Consider the following 24499-nt stretch of genomic DNA (forward strand, 5'->3'; position numbering starts at 1 on the left):
GTTGTTTGTTGATCGGAATGAAATGCTGAATACATGAGGTACTTAATAGATCCGATTGCTATGTATTTTTTTATCATCATATTGCGGTCCAAAGCTGAAGGTATGCCTAACCCAAAGAACGCCAACCATCCTGCCAGCCCGCTTCCATCCGAATACAGATTCCCAGTTCTTAGTTAGTTCATATAAATGATTATTAAAAGAAAAACATAGAAAGACTTTAAAAACTTAAACGTTATCTAAAACTGGGGCAAAATACAAAAAGATAACTCAAAACACCCATCCTAAGTTATGCTCCTCAAAGATCCGCAGAACATTAAGTTGCATAATGAACCTACAAAAACTTGGAAACTACCCTAAATTGCAACTTCTACTTTCAGCCATAGTTCTAAGTTGCAACTTAAGTTCAACTTAATTCAAGTTAGAGTGAGCCTTCGTAAACGACATTTTAAAGTTGCGCTTCATAATGTAGAAGTTATAATGAGTGTTATAGCTGAGAGGGATTATCTTGTTATATGCGGGTTGGGGAAGTTAACACGTGTTCTAGTATTGTTTGGAAGGTACACTAAAATTGATGTAAGATGGTGGTTGCTTGTAGTTTTAGGTAGTCAAAGTTTTAGAAACTTCAAAGACAATTTGATGTCCTATTTTTAGATGACATTTGTTCAATATTTGCAAACACATATGAAAAAATATATCTCAAACAACAGCATCTTAGTCAACATACAGGGTGTGTCGTTCACAATCACATTAAATCTAATCACATATACTTTATGATATTCTATGGCGAATTGTAAAAAAAATAAGCTAATCCATTCAGTGGTTTAACCACAGGAGTCATTTTTCGTTTTTCTAATTTACAACATCGTGTGTAAAGCAGAGATAAAGTTAGGAGTATCGAATGTTTTGATCAGTTGACAACTGTCAGTTTTCAAGGGAGAGTTTCAATTGTTTGTAATGACTGACTTTTATATGGTGTTCTAATTTTCGCACATTTTTATTCTATTTACTTTGTTTGAAAAATGCATTTTTTTATTTTTACGTATTTTTCTTTTTCCTTTGCGCTAATCGACATATAGTAACCAGTATATTAACGCATTTCATTTAATGTGGTTATGAACGACACACCCGATATACCTAGATGTAAAATAGCATTTAAAGCCATCATTTAATCCATAAAATACTAAGAGACTTGCTCAGGTTAAACAAAACGTACAAAAAACTGAATAACAGAATTTTACCCCAGAAGTAGCGAGCATAATAAACCAGAACACAAAAACAACTAGAGCACAAGAAGGGCCATTTTTCACTCCAGCCACTACAAAAACATTTTCTTTTTTCAAAACTCAGTACCCTCGGTTTTCAGTCCAAGATCCTCACCCATAGGACCTGAACCCTGAAAGGCCTAAGAAGTGACACGCTTTGTGGAACAAAAGACGTCAGTAATGGCTTCTTTTCAGCCAACATCGGATACCGTCAGCTAAAAAGTTTCAGTTAATTTAACTTTGAAAAGTTTTGTATCAATCCGCTGACACAGTTTTGAGGGTCTGGGCTAGCTAGCTAGGAAAGTTCTTTTTTTTAAGTTGTGTCACTATAGTAGTATTAACTAAGAAAGCTTGTGGCCTGTCAAGAATGTACCCAGAAAGTCTGACAGCCAGTCTCAGAAAGAGGTATCGGGTTGCTAGGTCACTGGGTTGTATAGGTCAGATAGACTGTCACTCCATGTGAAACACTGGTACTACACTGTACCTACATAGTTAGATTGAAAGTGGATCCCGTCATTAAGCAAAGTATAGGCAGATGATGATTATTATAATATCGAGGCTTCTGGATTACTCTCAACAGGCCAGGGAGTCAATACGTATGTATGTTGTGTTAATTAACATCATGTAACCGTTTAATGCTGGTCAACATGAATCAATCGCTACAAATGTCAATAAACTCTTTATAGTACAATTGATTTATTTTTCTTCTAAGAATAAATAGGCATTAAAATATTCAGGTTGCCGTGATAGGTCGTTTCAAATGTGATTAACTATGAATAGAATATAACAAAATCGGAATTGAGGTCGTTCCAAATTGAGAGCCTAACTAGGTAAACCAATTACAAAGTAAAACAAGACCTTCTCAAAATAATGTTGTTCTAAAAAAATACCAGCGTTGTTTTTGTCCTTTTTATTTTGGTGACGTTACATTTAAGAAAATTCGCAGGTAAAATGCAAGCGTGCGTCCTTGCACCTCATTCTTTTTGCTTAAGTAAGCTATTTTAATTTGCCAACGGTACATAAGGACGGGTCTCTCTAACAGCGGGAGAGCGTTTGCATAATCCATTGATTTCAAACAATGAAGACTAATTGGGAACAAAAGATTAGCGATCTTAATCTTTTGTTCTACATACTACAAGATTTATTGAGGGAGTTTTTTTTATATTGGAGGAACTTGTAAATTCTTAAAAAAAAACATATGTATGCCTGTTAGTGGCTGTTTTCACATTTGGGACGTATGGATCATTTCAAGGGGTGGATAAAAGCATTCTACCCGCACTAGCTGAATACAGGTACATACTATTGCAGTACAGGATATACTGAATTAAACGGCATATGAAGTACAAGTATAACAATATGACAGAGACCTTTCTGCCAAGCGATAATTTTTGTGGTGTTCATGAGTTGATACTTTAAAAATAAACTTGATACTTGTCGTGCTATTCTTCGATTCGTTGTTAAATAAATAAATCCCAAAAAGGGGTAATAGAATATAAATAACATTAACATTATTACCTACTTTTTATGCTTTACCTTCCCGCTGTTCGCTCCCAATCACACCAGCGCCCCGTCACGGGTAATTAAACTTCTTGAATTCTTGATTTATGTGCGAAAGAAAATTTTATTTCCTCCTCCCCGGCTTTTAGCCTCACTGAATTAAATTCTGTTAGGTACGCAGTGGAAATAAATGGAGTGTTTATGCACTACGAATATGTGAAGGAAATATGGACGTTATTTACTGCTGCGAACCTGATTCCGGTCTGTGATTTTTTAGAAAAGGAAAATAGAACAAGTGAAAAATAGAGGACTTGTTCGGGTAAGTCGTTTTTCATTTGTTTTTCTTTAATCTTCTTTCAGATTTATTTAGTTCGCTGTAGTACGTACTTCTTGTATTGTAACTTGTTTTGCAGGAATATAAGGAAGTGGTTTCAGATTCAGCTAAAAGTAGGTATAGTAAGTTCAACTCAGTCGTGCGCGCGGCCCTATGTGTGGGTAACCCTTGTACATATACAGTGACTTTGTGTGCGTGACAAGAGGTACAGTCGGGTACAAATACAGTTATTTAGAGGTTGTATACGGCTGTTTAAAGTACAGTTATTACGTAATTTAGTTTATTTATTTATAATGATTCTGTATCGCTACTTGAAAAATCAAATGATAAATTTTCGGATTCGTTACTTTCACCAATGTTAATTATAAATTCTGACTCCATGTCAAAATGTCTATAGCATTCTTCTTTTTTCTTTTGTACATGTCGACAAGTATTACCCAACATCCCTTCATCAATTTGACTTAAACGTTCATTTATGAGTTTCATTATTTCCGTCTTATTTTGGTCGACATTATGCGAAGCAATATAATTTTTTTTAATTCCCCACACATTTTGTTTCCATTATTATACTAAATTATAGGTATCTTTACATTCTTAGTCCACACATTTATTTATTGTCCGCGTACCCCGAGCTAGAAAATATGTAAGGAGTATTTAATTCTTCTTAGATATTTCACTTCATTTATTTCTTAGATACTGTCAATGTCAATTTGAAAAGCCGTATGAGAAAATAATGATAAACTGTAAAATGTAATAATAAAAAGCTTTGAATATTGTTTCATTTTTTTGAAACGCTACCTGACTCTTTAAAACATTTTCTCCGTGAAGAACTAGACATTTTCGTAAACGACTGTACCCATAACAAAAAGCGATGAGAACACGTCATGCTCGGACGACGTCACTGTCACACGAATGAAAGTTGTATATTTACAAGCCGACGCACACATAGGGCCGCGCGCAAATCTGAGTTGAACTATCTATACTAGGGTTATTTGTCTACTTTCCCAAAATATATATTAGCAAAACACCAGGATAACCCTTAACTTCATAACATAAGCATAGGCACATCCTTTCCTTTCAATCTTAAGGCCTCCAACAATCTTCAAATTTCTCCACCGAAAAATACACTTTATACCTATGTGTATAAGGTAACAAATAAGTTAACACGTGTCTGTCAGGTCGGCTGTAATAGAGGATGCCGGTCACCACATCCTCCCAAGGCGAAGGATAGAGTACACGAATTAAACCCAGCATTAATCCCTAAGGGGTTATAGCTATTATGGCAATCCACCTTAATTCACACGCATACTGGAAACTAAACTGTCGACTGGTAGTTGGCCGACAGTTTTTTTCAACGAGAATCCTACAACCTTGATAGGTGGGAACACTCTAAGGAGCGAGAGGTGTGGAGACGAAATTGGGAGGCCTTTGCCCAGCTGTGGCAATAGAGGCTAAGACGAGAAAAAAATTAATCCAAACTTTTAAGGCCCAAGTTTACCGACAATATATCTAAACGTCAGTTCTCTTAATACAACTGAAAAATTGTTGGAAAAACTAACGTTTTGCTGTGGCTTAACTTAGGCCTTGGTCAGATACCTGATTATTGTAATATGAGCCACCACCATTCTTTATACTATGTGACTTATATCAAACTATCGGCCGACTAAAAGTTTGCAGTGTGCAGCTGCTCTTACGGTAATATAGGCCCTGTTTAACATTTTAACTGCTGCCTTCGAGAAGACAAAGACATATACATAGAATATTTTGCCCTAAGGATACACACGAGGATATTTGGGGAAAAGGGGAGAGAAGGGATAGTTTTCGAGAACAATGTGTATGCCAATATGGATTTTGGGTTACGGTTTTCAAAACGATATGCGAGTGCAAAATATTTTTCCAGTTTTTGATCAGATTTCGATGAAAATAAAGAATACTGTTTGGTTTGTTTTCAGCACACACATCGATTTGTGCCCGCGAGGAAGTGTAGGCAATAGCTACAAAACAAATTATTTCATCACTCTCATAAATATTATTTCATCACTCTCATAAAAGTCGTGGTGGCCTAGTGGGTAAAGGACCAACCTCTCAAGTATGAGGGCGCGGCTTCGATCCCAGGTCAGGCAAGTACCAATGCAACTTTTCTAAGTTTGTATGTACTTTCTAAGTATATCTTAGACACCATTGATTGTGTTTCGGATGGCACGTTAAACTGTAGCTCCCGGCTGTCATTGAACACCCTTGGCAGTCGTTACGGGTAGTCGGAAGCCAGTAAGTCTGACACCAGTCTAACCAAGGGGTATCGGGTTGCCTGGGTAACTGGGTTGAGGAGGTCAGATAGGCAGTCGCTTCTTGTAAAGCACTGGTACTCAGCTGAATCCGGTTAGACTGGAAGCCGACCCCAACATGATTGGGAAAAGGCTCGGAGGATGGACTCTCATAAATAAATACTACCTTTTGCCAGTGGTTTCGCCCGCATTCTCTGCGATAAATGGGCCATATAACGCTGGAAGATTTTTCAATTTGGACCGAAACTTCCTGAGACTAGAAGAAAACAAACAACTCTTCAGTTTTACAATATTACTATAGATTCTATTAACAATAACAAAACCGCGAATTACGTGCAAACTAAATCCTCATTAACAATAGTTTACAGAGTCAACAGTTACACAATTAGTAGCAACTAGCGACAAGCGGTCGATTTAATGAGATGAGGTGCTGTCTCATTATACTGCACTTCAAAAAACCCTTTTGTTATTAAATTAATGTTTGAATAAGTACGCTGTTTATTTTTGTTACCGCTTAGGTATTCTAAGCGGTTTCCCCGCGTCTAAAAGAACTTCGATCAGTGGGTCGTCTTAGGGATAAAATGTAATTAGGTATGTCCTTTCTCTGGTTCTAGACTGCCTGCGTACCATTTAAATCGATTCAATAGTTCTGGCAGTTTTGAATCTACAAGAAACTTTCCTAGAGTATTTTCAAGAAGAAGCATAATCAATGCTAAATTTCTCCTATGTTATTTAAAAAAACACTGTCAATCCGGAAAACATAAAAAGCTGAAACCTACAAATATAACACGACGGACCATTTATTTCCACCAGTCCAATAAATTGATATTTAATAATGTTACATTTCAGACTAAATTGAAAATGAATTGATGTTAAACTAAATGTTATTTAAACAGCTACTGAGCAGGAAATTGGTTATTAAAATTAAGCAATTAATTTAACATAATTTCAAGTTTCGAGTAAAAGACTTTCTAAACGATATAATCTTTCTCAAATATCTTGTACAACATTTTCCTTAAACAGAGTTTTTGTCAAAAAATTATGAAAATTAGGTTACTTGAGAAAGCATTACTTTTGTCCGTTTTGTGTAAATTACACTCGTGTTGTGATTAGACTATTCTTAAATCGCCTTAACTACCTGCGTCTCTTAAATAGTTATATACTGTTAACAAAACCTTAAATAGAAAACTAAAACTACACTCACTGAAAAAAAAAATATTTGTCAAAATGTTAAAATTTCCTTCTAATTATTTGCAATTTCCCATAAAAAAAAATATAGGTACATTGAATCTCTAAATGAATTCCTTCAATCTTTCACCATCAATTGGAAACTGATTTCTCCAATTCCTTTGACTTGAAAGTTCTTCACCCAGTGCTCTAGTTGGTCGCATCTGTGCCTTACAAAGGCTATGGTACAAAAAGAGCGAGTCTATCTCAAAGTGGGTCTGTAGCGCCAATCTGTCTCGTCCACTCCATTAGATATCTAGACTCAATAAAGCTAGAGAAGAAAATACTGAGATTGAGAAATGATTTCAAATAAATATTGTGTTTTATTCTCTGTTTCTAGGATCCGAGTAATTAATTTACTGTTTATACTCTTTTTAATTATTATGAAGCAGAAGAGGTTGTTTGTTTGCTTGAAGGTGCTTTTCTCAGGAACTATTATTATTATTCTATATAGGAGGCTATTTAAGCTTCTTTTTTATTCGGGTACATGAAATCAAAAGCTACTTATTTAAAATAATATGTTTAGTGTATCTTCTTCTTCTTCTTCCGTCCCTGTTCCCGTTATCTGGGGTCTGGTCTCCTCACACTACGGCGCCAGGTTGGTCTATCCTGGGTTGTCATTTTTGGCAATTGGGCTTTCTTAAGGTCTCTTTCGATGTTTGACCACCAGGTCAATGGCGGGCGGCCTCTACCTCTCTTTTGTTCTGGCAAGTTTAGTGCGATTTTCACTATATGGTCTTCATCTCGTCTCATAATATGGCCATACCATCTAAGGCGATTTTCCGTCATTTTGTCCGTGATCGATGCAACTTTAAAGCTCCCCCTTATGTATTCGTTCCGAACTCTATCCATTCTGGTCACCCCACCTGCCCAGCGCAGCATCTTCATTTCATTTACATGTGCTGTCTGTTCATGAGTTTTCTTGACTGTCCAGCATTCGGAACCGTACAGTAGGGCGGGCCTGACGGCTGTTTTGTACACTTTACCCTTTGTTCTTATGGGCAATATGTTTAGTGTATCTCGGTTAAATTGTAGTGATATTTTAATAAACCTTCATTATGAGACGAAAAAACTTGTAAACGTTGTTAAAGTCAGTCCATCAATGCTAACAAGACATACTAAAGAACCTCATAAAAACAAATGCAACAAATCCAATTTGCGAACAACCACTGACGCCGTACAAAAAAGCGCTGCAGCGCTAACACAAAAACAGCGGAACTCGTCGTTTTTCACGTGGATCTAACAAAGGCTTTGGCAAATAAATGGTCAAGTTGCTGCAGCGCTGTAGAACCAACCGACGGAGTAAGGAAACAGCGGAGATGCCATAATGCAGGTAGGTCAGGAGCCTTCTTCTATGTCAACCCGCATATTATGGTGGACATGACCAAATTGATCGATCTAACGAAGCTTTTGGATACTTTGAGACATCTGTCATCGATTTTTGGTATTACAAAACGATCGGGTCTAAATAAGGCGCATAACAGCGAAGACAATAACATTCCTGACAATCTTACTTACTGACAGTGACATTATTCCTAAGGTAGACTGATAGAAAACGCCTAGAGCGTTAAGTCCGCCATTGCAAGTGCAAGAAGCATTTAAATAAATACTCTTCTTCTTTCTCTGCTTTATTAAGAGATTTTCCGTTATGCCACCTCTGCTAGTTTTGTTCTCCATGTCACCTGTCTGCCACTCCATTAGTTAGCAGCGACGCGGCTGACAAATTAAAAGGCCCAATCTGTTCCTCGGATTGGATCAGGTGACCTGCAATGCAGATTCCCAATGTGATTTTGAATTTGAAATGTTTGGGAGGCCGGCTTTGCCGGAGAGGCCGGTTTATTATAGAAGTATAAAAAAGTAATTAAAGTGTTCTACTCTCTTTGAAGCAGGTAAATATTCAATGAACGCATAAAATAAAACGACGTACATATGTAGGTGCGTACAAATCCCCTAGTGCTGCGGTTACTATCTATTAACACTTTGCATGCGAAAATCAAAGGCTTTTGACAGACCAACCGTGGCCTAATTTCCTACCAATAAATCACACTGAATAATTACATTATGATTTATTATTCATTGATAGGCAATGAGACTATGATATGAACAATATTAAAATTATTTATAAGTGTTTCAGGGAACTACTTAGTTACAAAATTTCTAGTAAAATAACTATTACATTGCTAAGGTATTCTGTGCGTACTAGACATACCGTAAAGCCTACTCGCCTACTTTTTCTACAATTAAAAGTCCAAAAAACATCATCATGAGCCTTTTCTATCGTCCCACTGCTGGGCAGAACCGAACTCACACACTCATTCTTGTGAGATCAGTGCTTTACCCATTAGGGCACCAAAAATTCTTTCCCAAATACTTTTTACGTCAGTAGTAATATGTGGAAACGTTGTTGATTGTACACTTTTACTTTCATTTAAGTAATATTGCACTGAATGCACAATTTTTTGTTTTCCCACATAACATAAATAAATAGGCAATAAAAGAGTCAAGCGTGATGATGGCCACATAAAGCTGGGAGCACAATGGTAGGTGACGACTCACGCCGCGCCGCTAATTATTATTCAAAAACCATTCACTTTGTACGCACTCTGCACAATAAATACCTGGATATTTTTTGTATTGTTTTTACTTTTACGCATACGGTTCATAATTGTCAAAATAAAAATAAATATTTATTTATGACTAGCTTTTCCAGTCGTTCCTCCCGAATTCTAAGGGAACTACTTAGCGTAGGTATCTGGATAAAAGGACATAGGATGCCCTTTCTTAAGCTCTGTAAAATCATTTATACCGGTTCAGTGGTTTAAAGTGAAAGTCCGAAAGATGGCCAGAGAGGGGAGAAGTTGTAGAGTAAGGATTAGGTACGACGGTTTTTTTTATTTATCCAAATGTAGAACAGAGAATATAATGTAGCATTTTACCGGTCAAATAATATTTGAAATCAGTGTGGTCGTTTTTTCGTTACATACATGTACAATACTTGTCGAAGAAACGATGCATCAGAGCTATGTTTGGGTTAAAAACCACAGATAGCTGCAAGCCATTTTTCATTGAACACAAAATATTGACTCTGCCATCACTTTTCATATACGAAGTAGCAAATTTTGTTCGGACCAATCCACATATTTTTAAAAAACAATCGGACACTGTAATTCGTAACCGTAGGAAAAATGATTGCCTCAGTATAGTAAGTTCAAAAACTACCCTGAAGAATAAAAGTGTTTTCTGTTTGGCGCCCAAAATCTATAACAAAGTACCCAAAGCAATAAAACAAATGCCAGATACAATGTTCAAAACCAACCTTAAAAGGTATTTAATAAATAAGTGCTACTATAGCATACAAGAATTTTTAAGTGAGTGATACACACATGTATATTTTAAACTCTCTTTAGTGATTGTATTTATTTTGATCTCGTTTTCTTTAATTACTTACATATTTTAATATTGTTTTTTTTTTTTATATAGAGTCAATTTTAATATCTTAAGCTAGCTTAAGAACCATTTGAAATTTTGTACGCCATCATAAGGCAAAACATGAGTTGATACTACTTATAACACCTATGCTTTGTACCATGTTTTACAAAATAAAGTATCTTTATCTTTATCTTTATCTTTATCTTTGTCTTTACCCTATATTCTATAATCCAGAATAGTATATGATACTAGTCATAGAATGAGATTTAATGCATATCTGTACATTTCTTGTTAAAACTGGTCGCTTTATAGTATTAAGTGGAGTTTGTGGTTTCACTACAAAGGACTTTAGTTCCTAATCTTTGGTATTTGCTACAGAGTAATAACTAAAACGAATAGTTATTAATAATATGTATAGCTAGGTCAATATCGATGCTAAGTGCGCTACTCTAAGCCAGGTTCCAAATAGAAAACAATGGACATGTCAAGAAATGTTACTGCGCAGAATTGGTAGTGTTTATTTCGGTGAGTCGACCAAAAGAAACATTTGTGTCGCAGACCATGCGTCACAAAGCCACGCACCGATGGAAAAATAAAGTGCAAAAACTAGCTCTTTGCCGTGCCTATAATGTTTATCAGGAAAAGATAGACTTTGGTTTTCACGGATTTTCATACAGTTTCAAGTGATATAGCGCGCAATAGGTAATTCATGATGAAGGTTTACACATAATGTATAAAATATACCTATGTATCCTGGGTGCAGCCGGGTCGAGTCGCTAATATAAATTAAACAAATTATCATTTATTTTGCCCACCAAATTCAAAATATACCGCTACTTAAAACCAATCACGAATCAATAACAACAGTAGACTGAAAGTTTCATAAATAAATACTATGTGCGTGATAGCAGCAAATCAGTATATTTGTATACAAAATGCCGAACAATTTGTTTGGGATCAAACGGGAGCGAGCGGCTTAGGGCTGCCCAGTGGTAAAACATATTGTATGCAACTTGTTGCTAGTTTTTTGTGTGAAAATACTGAATTGTGCAAAGTAGTTTTCCTTGTTATTTTAAATGTATGGTGTATCGGGTGTTACTTTTGCTGATTGATTTCTCGTTTATAAATAGGTTTTTAAATGATATATTCAAGATCGGGGTAATGTAAGTTTTAGGACTTCGTAGACCATTTAAAAGAGAATAAAGGAAGAGATAGGTGCCAAAACATACAAATATGCTGGCACACAGGTACTTTAAAAGGACCAGAAACAGAGAACATATGCCATAGGAACTTTTGCATAAATTGCTGACCTCAGTACCTCCATTTTCAGCCTTCGCCAACCCTAACCCCATTGGAAGCCCTTTTCCACCGTATTGGGTGCGCAATGAAAATATTTGGGGCCCTTTTTGACTTTCAAATTGAATCGGCCGAAGCACGACTTAGGAATCAATTTGATACTTTATTTGTGATCCTCTTCCTTATCTTATGATGTTAGGATTTTCCCCGATTACTCGCTAACCGACGGGGAGTTTTGTTTTATTTACATTTTAGGTTGAATCTCCCCTCGCTCTTAATTTGCTTTTAAATGAACTGTGATTTTTATTTTGTTTTGCAGATTTTTTGGCGCGATTTTATTTGTGGGAGCTGATTAATGTCTGGAATATAAAAATGTTTTGTCAAGTAAGTCAGCATCGTTTTCCAAACGGTCAGTTTTTAACTACCATGCTATGTTGAAAAGTTTTTAAATGGCTTTCTCCTTTTTTACAAAGAATACTTTTTCATATAATACATATACAAAAATAATAAAAGGAACATAAACCGTATAAATTCAAAAAAACATAACCCGATTATCCACTCAAAAGTCTGAATTGAAAATCATAAATTCATATCAAAGAGCTTTATATTCATATTGTAAGTAAAGTCGGTATTATGAATACTGTAATCAAAGGTCCCGCGGTCAATCTCTGTTTGATTTCTATTTCTCGGAAATTGAAACGTTAATGGTAGCTTGTATTTGGAAATATTGCTTACACGTGCCGTGGTCTATTTGTTTGATAAAATGGGCGTATTGACGAGTTTCATTGAAGTTTAATTATCGATGTGGATATGCTATGTTTTGCAGTTACAACTTTTAGGGGCTACTTTCAATCGGTCACTTTGAAATCAATTTGGAAAACTACACGGCTGAAACAATGATAACAATTTGGTGACCCTACTATGGTTTGCTGCCTAACTGCAGATTTGAATCCAAGAATGTAAGGTTAATTTTAGCACTCACAAGAATTAAAATCGACTGACGTCGCATTTATCGCACTTTACACAACTGTGTACATAAACTATACAGTAAATAAATACCTAATGAAAACTGACACATATTTTTTAATGACAACAAAATCCTTTTTGACATAATATCAGAAAAAACCTTACATAACGTGCGTATAATGACAATAAAATTACATTTGAATACTTTCTAAGCGATTATAATGATCGAAAGAATACGTCGCGTCGCAGACGTGACTCGAATAAATCGATCAATTTGAATCGAGACAACCGGTTCACTGAGCGGAAACGATTCAATTATGCATAATTTTATGTGATGTGATATTTATAGCAGTAACTAAGTGTTGTTGTGAACTGGCTCAAATAAGGCGAGTGTAGTTGAGCTGCTTTATTTATTTGAAGTAACAGGTAAATAGAAAGGAGAATTTCGTTTTAAAAATAATAGAATAAGGTTCTGTTTTCAATACTTAGATTGATTATGGTCTTTAATATTCAGATAGATTGCAACACGGGACTGCTAAGCTAGCAACACTTAATAAAATTTATAGAACTAAATATGGCTGGAATTTCCAGTCTAACAAATAGAGAAGAAAAACTAGACATAACTAGTATCATAAAATGAACAATGTAGGCACGTGCAAACAGGAAAAGACTACGAAAATTATGCCAACGAAGATCCTAAAATAACCTAAAGTAAACCTCAACAAACATAATTATTCTTAAGTATTCCAACACAGAAAAATCTGTGATAATAATCTCAAAACCTAGGTGAAAAATGATAACAAAAGAGAAAATACCTACTGAGCAATTAATATTACTTTAAAAACCCGAAGAAAAAGCCTCAGGTGTCCAAGATAATGATTAATGAGCGAAACCTAATTGAATGAAGATGAAATATTAGCACTTTATCTAGAACATTTCATCTTTACTTTTTATTCAAATTACTGTAGACACTTCAATGAAGAGAAATGTATTTTAGACTGGCTGTTTTCCGTGGTTTTACCCGTGTCCTGTGCAAACTAGGACTTCCCGGACCTGGACAAAAGTAGCCTGTGTTCTCTCACGTATTAGAAATCAGTACATGCGTTTTGGTCTGAAATCGGGACAGACTGACAGAACTACTTTATTGGAGATTTTCCTATGTCCATCGAGTAAATTTTCCGGGAAACTCAATAATACAAACTTTTTTTAACCTATGACAGTAGAAATAATGATTAACGAATCTAGATGTGCGTCAGTCAGTATTTTATTAAATTATCGAGTCTAGGATTTGAGGCATTATTACAATGACATTTTTTTAATAACAAGCGAGAAACATTCAATCAACTTTTTCCCCATCATTTTGGTATTTAACACACGCAATTATTCCTACTAAAACCTTGGCAGATAACAAGGAAAAATACCATCAAATTGTACCAAAACAAATCAATTATAATACTTTCCTCATCACGAACGGAGGAAAATATTCAATATTCATCAGCTTCAAGGAGTAAAGGGTAAAATTCAAAGGTCATAAAGTGCATGTAAGGTTACCAAAAAGGAAGTTTTAAATTAAAACCTTTCAGAACGAAAATATACCCTATTTTAAAGCCATTAAAGTCGGGATTAAATTGAAACTTATTGCTAAATGTTTAATTCTTGTTGTATTTTGTACGTAACAATTTTTATTTAGGTACTTGTTTGCGAAAAAAAGTCAATTGAAATGTATGAATGTTACTGAATGTATCATAAAAATGTTTTGTCCAACTTTATTAAACTTTTAATTAAAACGGAACGGTCTATTTTGAATAGGAATATTGTATGAAAACGATTTACGCGCGATTCCACAGTAACTAAGTATTTTACGTACTCGCAATAGAATTTATGTGGTATTGTAAAAATATTATATTTTTATATCTACCTGGGTCAACATGACCTGACGTGATAGAGTACCTAACAAAACTACGTTATTCAAGCCAACTCGCTTTATATGCCAATCAATACTCAATGTTTTTTCATACGCCACGTTAGTGCTCACAAGTATAATTTTAATTCTTTTCATTTCAATCTAAAATAGTCGCATGCAAACACACACAGCCAATGAAATATGAAAATGCAATTTCAAAATGTAATCAAACGACACTAATTCATTACTTCTGTCCCTCATCATTGTGACGTCATGACGTCATTATGATGTCATTAGTGACGTCATCAACCCCCTAATAATACGACGGGGAACATTGTTCATACGCGCGTGGAAAATTGCAACAAATCATTTGCGATTTATGCAATTAATAAATTTGTGAGCGCGTCGGGCAATCGCCTCCAATTTATTTACCGAGCGTTCTATGAACAGTGATTTGAAGCTTTACTACTACTGTTTCTGTATAATGTAGTGTAGTTATTTCAAAGAATAGTTGAATCTTTAAGAAAAAAATTGAATTTTATGTAAATAATGTTTGCGGTAAAGAAGAAACTGCTCGAAGGCGCCCTTATAAAAAGTATGTATGTTATTTTTCAGGCTCTGTAATAATATTTAAATAAAAAAACATGCCTATTTAATTAAAAGTTCTCATTATAAACCGAGCTACAGGCATATGTAGGTACGAGTATATCAGTACCCTTTAGCAACGTATGTATAAGAATCCATTTCAGAACATGGAAATAAACTTCCAAATAAGCGCTCTCATAACAAATCACTCTTATAAAGGTATATAAATAGCCCAATTCATAACTCCGTTTTCCTTTGAAATACGCTCGTTATAGAATATGGAGTATCAGATTTTTGATGCTTTTACCTTCCAATTAAAATAAATCAACATTTCTAATATCAGCTATCGATTAACCAAGAGGTTATTTACCCTGTTAACATCCGAATATTTACTTTAAATAAAGATAACTTAACTGTGGATAGTTCAGAAATTATGATTTAATTTTTCAATTTTTGAAACAGAATTGGGTTTTTCAAAATACGAAACCTAGCAATAGTCTTTGCCTAATAGCACTACAACTAAAAATCTATACTAATATTATAAAGAGGAAAACTTTGTTTGTTTGGTTGTAATGAATAGGCTCAAAAACTACTGGACCGTTTTAATAAATTCTTTCACCATTCGAAAGCTACATTATCCACGAGTAACATAGGCTATATTTTATCCCGGTACGGGCAGTAGTTACCACGGGACGCGGGTAAAACCGCGGGAAAACGGCTAGTACGTAATAAAAAGGTTGATAGGGCTTTTTTTGAAAGACCCTTTCTATAGAACTTCGTTTTAATATAAAAGGGTTATCAACAAAAAATAAAAGGAAACAACATCCCAATCAATATCAGAATAACACAATTAAAACTTTTTGATCAAAAAACTCGCGAAATAACAAAAAACCTGACATATTAGGCCCAAATGGATTCATCATGAAATTAGGGACGCGGGAATCAAAATAAAAACAATCGGATCGTTCGGAGTTTTCCAATTTGTTACGAAAAAAGCTTCGAAATGTTAAAAGCCATTTTGGTATAATTTCATCGCAAACTGGCTTTGTTCATTAAAAGTATTAAAACTCGTAACTGAGGAATATATTGTTGTGTTTATGGTCTATCGTCTATGCTACGTTTCATATGTCATTACTAGGAGATAGGAGACTTTTATTCTACTTGAAAATAATGTGTTGCTTTCATGGCTTTAAATAAGGTTGAATATTGGAAAAAAATAAGTTAAAGTCTGCTGCTCTTTCATAGCAAAACTACTGACCTGATTTAAATTATTAGTACACGAATAGTCTACACTTCTATAGTTTCACTTTTTACCCAGTTGCGGGAATTAGTTTTCCCGGGACGTGAGAAACATCTACTACTTAAAAATAGTATAATACAACTAAGGATAAACAAGCGTTTCTAGTTGACTACGGAACCCTGAAATGAAAATCAGTTACAGCTTAAGTTTACAATAAAATCGAACTTTGAATAAGCTTGTCAACCTGTCATAATTTCATAATTATTTTAATAATATTATTCATATTACACCAAAAACGGTGATTTTAACACGGAGTTACAAAATCCAATTACTTTGTGACAATACTTTGCCGTCACACACGTGAACCGCTAGACATTTGACCGCGTAATTACATGTCAGACGCCATTTTGTTTTTCATATCATCGTAAAAAAGAACATAAAAAGTCTGTTAAAAACAAACGTTGGGTGAAATGTCAGGAAAAGGTTATCAAATATCATGTAATTTTGAGACTGAGCTTGTTCTAATACTTACTCTTGGTCATCGAAAACCTAAACTCCTAGCTTTGTCCACATGGATGATACAGGGGGGTGAAATAGCCGCGAAACGCTTCGAGAAAAGGATGGTACGGCCGTGCTTCCATATCTCTAGGACAGATTTTTGGAACTTTCTTTGTGGTTAGTTGAAAACAATTGTGTTGCTTTTTGCACACAAGAATCCTGTATGATTTTAATCACCAAGCATAACAACATGAACCATTAGTTAACACACATTAATTACTATTCGATGCAAAAACTACTAGAAGGATTTCATTAAAACTTAGTTGGTACACATAAACTACGTGCACGAAGTAGATATACACACATACATTTTCATCTCCAAAATACAAGCGTTAAAACCTCGGTGGCAAAACCTCGTTGGTAAAACCGCGGGAACTCCATCCTATGTGTCATAATACGGTCCCTAAACTTGGGCCTTTGGTTCAGGATTACCGTAAAATATTCACCACTAGGAGTAGCTTGTGGTTACACTTGCACCCCATGGGGCTTTTGGATTAAAAGCCTGTGTGTTTGTCCTTTTTGCGAGATAAAGTGTATAGAACAGTGAATTTAGTTTTGTAGTTTTAAAAGGTACCTACAGAGGCTTTTTCTCCTCGAACATTATACAACATTTTAATTTCAAAAAAGAAAGTACCTATATTTACTTATAAAATAAGTAAAAATGATAAAGATAGAAACAGATAATTCTTTAATTATCTGTTTCTATCTTTATGGCAAACCATGATATTCTTGTATCAGAAAATATCAATAAAGATCAGGACGGGCCTGAATAGGTACGGTTATTTATCTTGAGCTTCGAATCTCTAACCGTACGGTTGATTTTCTTGTGCGTTATCTATCCTAATAAAACACGACAATTTTAGTTTTCCGTAAACTCTTTTACTTCAAATAGAATACCGTCGAAATGGAACAGAGAAATTAATTTGTGTGCGAAATTGAACGTCAACTGCCGTAATGTCAGTTTGACAGATTACACGCAACGTTCCTTTATTCACTAGAAATAGTAGGCAGAAAGGATTGGATTTATCAATAAATTATATTAAAATTCATTACTTAAAACGTTCAGGTGAGTTATTTTAGGAGTTGGCGAAAAACGACATAACATTTACATCTATTATTAAGGTCACAAAATAAATACATTTTAGCGCACCACATTACCAAAGTCCCAATTCATTCAACGTATAAAGAAGCATATCATCCACAGACAGTATCTACACAAACATGATATTAGGGGTTAAAGTATGAAATTGCCGTTTTATTCTAGTAGGTTTTTGAATTGCCATAGAGTCTTCATGGTTTGAGGTTTTCGAATGAAACTTTTTTCACGTGGTTTCTGTGATGTTCTTCTTTTAAAAAATGTGAAACATTTGATTATCGATGTTTTTGTTATTCAACTTAAACAAGAAAGATGGACACTGCGAAAATTTGAGTAATTTTTGAATATGAGTTCCGACGCGGAAGTAAACGGCAGAAACAGCCCGCAATATCAATGCTGCATTTGAAGAGGTGTCTGCTAATGAACGCACCGTGCGATTTTGGATTAAACGCTTTCGTGGTGGAAACTTCGACTTGAAGAACGAGCCATGAAAAAGACCGCCTGACAGGTGATTAACGAGAAATTAAGAGAGACGGCGAACGCCGATCCTAGTCAAACTAGCCAGATACCCAGCCGAAGACGAATAATGTTGAAAAAATTAGCAGTAAAACAGCCACGACTCATGAATCGACCTTCACCGTTATTGCTCCATGACAACGCGAGGCCTCATACAGCAAAAGAAACCGTTTTAACTCTTCAGGAACTGCAGTTGGAAACTATTCGTCTTCCTCCATATTCGCCAGACCTTGCTCTAACGGACGACCATTTTTTTTTGTGATTTGGACAATTATCTGCGTCACAAGAAGTTTCTTCCCAGGAGTCAGATCAAAATTCTTTCACACAGTTTGTGCAGTCTAGATCCTCAGAGTTCTATCGTAACGGCATAAATGACCTTCTTATTAGATGGCCGCAATGTATAGATAATAATGGCAACTATTTTGATTAAATAAGTTTGTTAAAAATTAAAAAAAATTACAATTTAGATTTTCAGTACAAATCGGCAATTTCATACTTTAACCCCTATTATTTACACGTTAAAAATATCAATAGTAATATCAATGCAGACTTTTCCCGCCATATGTGCCAGACGCCATTTTCCCGCGTAATTAAACGTCAAGCAACCATTTTGCGTATAAACATGCATGAGGGAATCGACGCGTGGTGTTCGCCTCGAAATATTTTAACGCCTTTTTATATTTTATTCGCAATTCGAATCGAATATTAATTCAGCCTCCCTTTGAACTTTATGATGTGAGATCGAATTATGAATGAACGAGAATTGGCTTCGAGAAAGTTCTGTTTAGGTTTGATTTCACAAAGAAAGGTCGGTTCTAAGGACTTGTTTAGTTAGGCTGAGGACCAGCTTTTTTACAATTTTATTCGAATAATACAATATTTGCGCCTAGAGTTTTAGGTATTGTATTTTTTTGTTCTTCTTTATGTATTTTTAGCTTTAGTTTATTGCCTCAATTGGTATGTATATTTGCAAGATGAAATTGAAATATAATTGTATTAAATGGAATTTATAGCTTAGATTCCATTTATGAAACAGAACAATTCATAAATATTTCTATTTTGGACACATAAAAATGCTAATTTGTAAGCAAAATATTGCAAAAAATGTAGGTAAGTTGACATTGTAGACAGATCTATATCTCGATTTAGATTGACAAAAAATGCACGATGAAAAAAAAATACACTTCAACCAACGTACATTTTTACACAGCTATCACCGTAACATTCTAGACAGTTTCACGTCATAATTTGTGTCAATGACTTGTATCAAGTCCACTGACAAACACAAAGCAAAAACAATGGCCCAAATGAATCAGTGTTCGAATTCAGTCACGCGTGCTACTATGCACCTGATGCCTACCCACATTGGCACCTGATGCCAACTAACGCCATAATTGACTGCCAAGGAGATGTCACCATGCATAATACATGCTCGCCATTGGTCGTCACAGTGATTGCACCTATTGTACAACTACGATATGCGACGGTTGTGCGATCGTTGTGTCAAGTTGCTGCCAATTGTGGTTGGTTTGATGTTAAGGGCTTCGTGAGCCGAAATGTTAAAGTAGGTTTTCATTGAATTTATGGCATAAAGTATCTCGATAATTGAAAATGTTCGCAGGAAACAAGTATCATTATTAATTGACGATTTAAAATAATTTTACATTTCCAGATTAAAATGATCATTGAACTTTATTGTTATGAATGTTATTGAAAATAATGGCCCATTTCAGTAGAGGGAAAATAAGCATCTCAAATTAATATACTTAATTTTATTTGTATTCCTGTGAACTTTAACAATGTCCTCAACTAATAAACCAACAAATTAATAAAACAAAAACATTTTCAGTTTGCAACAACCACTTATTAATCGTTATTTACATAATAAAGACACTATACAATTCTGCCCTCGGCGCCTTAATTACGTCAGCCAACTGGCAATACAGTCCTTTTAGGCGGTGATTACACGAGCCGACTGCCGACCCATTACGCTTGCAATCAGCCAAATATTCACCAATTAGCGAAGCAAAAGAAAGCGGTTTACCCCACATTCATGAATATTGATAATACTGCATATTTTTTTAAGTAAATCCTACGGAGTACGCAAATCACGTACGCACAATGACAGGTCCTAATCGTCATGTTACACAACCAATGATCGTGCGTTAGGAGGCCAATGTCGCGGTCCACTCGCCCAGAATATCGATCATGGTGGAAAGATGACACATCCGGAGATCGCGGAAACTTTGGAAAAAAAGGAAATGTATATAAGCGTGGCGCGGCGTGAACACAGCATCATTCGTCTTCAAACAGTCGAAACAATCAGTTCAACATGAAATCGTTTGTGTGTGTTCTCCTGCTCGCCGCAGTGGTCGCAGCTGAGCCTCCATACAGGAGGTTCCAGAGACAAGAAGAAGCAGCCCCTTACGCTCCAGCTGGCTTCCGACCTGCCAAAGAGTTCAATCTGCCATCGCGTCAGGAAGTGCGACCATCCAACCCACCATCAACATCATATGGAGTCCCCGACGACAGCTACGGTGCTCCACTGAAGACTTACACGGCTCCTCAGACTGAATACGGTGTTCCAGAAAAAGAATACGGTGTCCCAGAAAACAGTGAAGTTGAAAAAGAGGAAGAAATTGAGGCTGAACAAAAGGAGGAGATTAAGGAAGAGAAGGCTGAGAAGGAAAACCTTGAGGAGGCGCCGAAGAGTGATACTGAAGTCGTGAGTGCTCAGGGTGTTTACTACGTGCTGCTGCCTGGTTCGCAGCTGCAGCGAGTGCAGTTCCAGACTGAGAACGACCAGAGGAACATGGCGTACACTGCCCGTCTTCAATACAGGGATGAAGACCGAGCGCCAGTGTACGTATACACAGCAGTACCGCAGTACCAATCCGCGGCTTACGTTCAATTATTCTAATTTCAACCCCTTTCAACCAATGCTACCCCAAACGGATGCAATTTAGATTTGCGAGGATTATACCAGATCCGATATACAGATACGGAAAGTACCGTTTTTCAAACGAATTTATTGTTCAATGTCGTACGATGTTAATGCCGAATCGTTTCCAATGCGGCAATAGCCACCAAGTATGTTTTTATGTAATTTATTCGGGACGTTGTAAATAAATGTCTTTGTTTTACATAATGTTATGTGTTTGACTATATTATGAGTGTTGTGGCTGAAGGTTGGCGTGATTAAGCTCCATGTTTTTCAGGTAAAATCATGTCTATTTGAAAAACATGTTCAAGTATTAAACTACAATGAGTGTCTTACTTTCTTTCTACGACTGATCTTTAAATATATTTAAATGTAAATCTGTTTTCGGCAGACATTTTGATATTGCAATACAGGTGATATAATGATTATTATAAAATAGCCCAAAAAACTTTAATTGAAAGTTCATGCTCATAATACGCCAATCTACATTTTACCCAAAAATATCTCAAAAAGTAATTCATACTTTTCGACTTTAAAAATAAATTGAAACATTTTCATTGCTCTCAATGATTTATTTTCATATCGCTGTTCCGAGAAGCAATTTAATAAAATACAAAAATATGTCGATGATAGACTTTATAGCTCCATTTCTGACAATTTATTCCCAATTTACAGAAACAAGGAAGAAAATAATGAACTTGATATTAAACGCAATAGTAGCTTTGAACTTTTTTGACAAAAGTTGGAGGTTAATAATTTTCTCACATAACAAGATCATCTTATAACTGTCGATAGAGATGCTTTTCTGATAGAATTTGAAAAGACACATCTTATTCTGCATATAAGAATTTACTATAGAGAAATCGAAGAAACTTTAAGTTTAACGAAAGCAATTGCAGTCAGTCTACCAAAAGCGATGGAAGACTTGATGGAGACATTTGCCGCTTTAAAAAAATATTTACAAATAAAATTCTTAAAAAAAAGAATTCAAAGTAACACGTAAAAGAAGTCACAATAATAGCTGATTACATAAATCGTAACATCTCAAAACTGTGACAGACTCTTTGGAAGCCACACAGAGATTTTGACAACACTTTCAAGACATTAACATAACAAGTAACGTCCTGATTTGGTAATTACCAACAATTCTGCCTCCGGTTATGCCATCGTTAAGTCATAAACTCATAAAAAATGCATATTTGTACCCACGTATTGTTTCATGAAAGAATTGTGAACAAATATGTTGTTTTCAGGCTTTTTGGGTCACGTCGGCAGTCTTTTGTTTATTGTGTTATTTGCTTCCAAAATGGCTGTTTGTTGGAGGTTTTCGAGTTGAAAAACATTTTTTTGTTTACAAAATAGGCTTATAGAAAACTAGGTGGTCCAGCGTGCATCATGGTGCAACTCTTTTTAGTCTTTCACCATGAATTATAGCGAACAAAACATACCTACACTTATATTACACCAGCGAACAATACGATAGAGACCCAACAAATAATAGAATAGAAATACAACAGAACAATTTTATAGAGAGCATCTAATCTAATTTTCACCTATCACTCGATCTCAAGATAAATAAATAAATCCAAGGAATGTATAAACAAAAAAAACTCGAAGTCTGTTATCATTACTGAAGCCGAAAGGACAAGCATCTCCATATCTAAATATGTCACCATTTGATATTTGCAGGCAGCATCCAGTAGCTTCTCTAGCTAACCGCATGTTTGTGGTTATCTCAAAAACACCCTATTATTGATCTACTGTCTATATTATTCCTCAGCAGTGAACTAGAGACGGGTGCTAGAAAACAGTTTTTGGCTTTGATCACAGCTTTGATAGTGTTCATTGATTTGGTACGTGATCAACGAGGTTTATTTTTGGAAATACTTGCTGCTATATTTTAGCTTAAATATAAAGAGCATTGAATTCAGCTCCATAATATAGTAGTTCTATATTTATTCCTTCATGTATAATTAGACATGCCAAAGGGTCAATTACATCAGTATTCAAATTGCCTACAAATAGCCCACCCTCAGCTTACTTCCTAACTTTAAATGACTTTATTGCAAGTATCAATTCATCAACACTATACACATTAGCTTTAGCACCTCAAATGACACTAACACTCCCTATTTCTATCATCACTATAGCACTGACGTCATTAATACCATTGTTCTCATCAAGCCAGCATTCAATTAAATCATTGAATGAATAAATGAAGTTTGTCACAATGTTCCTGCCATGGTCTATTGTGATCGGGACAAATTTAATTGAAACGTTCTAATTATGTGAAACAGAAATTCAATTACTAGCATTGAACACAATTATTTGATGGAGAAATTTAATTGTTTTCGATATTAGTGTGTGTGCTTTTTTGTTTTGTATTCGAATGGTGGATTTCTGTGAATTTGGTGCAATAACTATGTTAAAGCAGAATTGCAATATGAATACGATTTAATAATTTATATTCACTGGAATATCTCCTGTTCTTTTGAAAGTAAGCGACATAGAAGAACCTGTAAAAGTGCTGATGTAAAAATTTATTTTCTTTTAAATTATAATCTTATTAATTTCCATTTTTACTTTAATCTGGTCTCTAGTAGTAAAAACAAAATGCCTACAAATTAAACAATTACATCATCTTCAAATACTTCTTTTGTACTTTTACCAAGCAATTAGCTAAACAAAAATAACTTATAACTTAAAACGACTGGAATTCACAATTACTAGAATTATTTATGTCTTCTTAGGGATTATTAAGTCTTGGAAAGCCCTCTACGATTCAGTAAAGCGTAAGAGAAGAAATAACTCAACCATTTAAATGGAATAAAAATGGATTTAATGGCGTTTGGAATGACAGGTAATTATCTTCAGCTTTTAGTGACAAGATGCAGACTTTAATCTTACTTGGAGAAACTATAGCATTTTTCTTCTTTCCAAGTCACTATAAAGAAAAAAAGTAACAGAAAGATATGAAGACAAAAACAGAAATTAGGTATCATTTGAAACTTGGCATTTGTTTGTACTTAATTGCAAAAGAAATATACATAAAACCAATTCTATATACCCATTTAAAATTCCTCATAATCTTCCAACTTTAAGAACATTTTAAAAAGCACCAAAAAATCTCATCGCCAAAAATCTGCAAGTCACCTTCGACATGCCTTAGACAGACAAGTTTCCCAAATACTCAGGGCTCGAGAGCCCTCCACAATGTACACACTCGGATTCCGGGAATATGTAAGCTTGTTCAAACACGATTGATTGCGTCCAATGCTAAACGTGCCTCTGTTTGTTGATTGGTTGCGTTTCATTTTAATTACCAGTTCGTGGTAATTTAGGTTCAGATATTGGGATTAATTTT

General features: G+C 35.1%; 2 protein-coding genes across 4 annotated transcripts in view; one reads left to right on the top strand and one right to left on the bottom strand.

Annotated features, from left to right (window-relative positions):
• LOC135117104 (uncharacterized) overlaps nt 1-24499 on the bottom strand; it is a 219203-nt gene that overhangs the window by 74817 nt on the left and 119887 nt on the right. The window lies entirely within an intron of this gene.
• On the top strand, nt 20474-21443 carry LOC110379850 (uncharacterized). Its single transcript, XM_021339661.3, has one exon. It carries the CDS (start codon nt 20527-20529, stop codon nt 21112-21114), a length of 588 nt encoding a protein of 195 aa, XP_021195336.2. The 5' UTR covers nt 20474-20526; the 3' UTR covers nt 21115-21443.

Source organism: Helicoverpa armigera, chromosome 7 (assembly GCF_030705265.1).
Source record: "Helicoverpa armigera isolate CAAS_96S chromosome 7, ASM3070526v1, whole genome shotgun sequence".
In the NCBI taxonomy this organism is placed as follows: Eukaryota; Metazoa; Arthropoda; class Insecta; order Lepidoptera; family Noctuidae; genus Helicoverpa; species Helicoverpa armigera.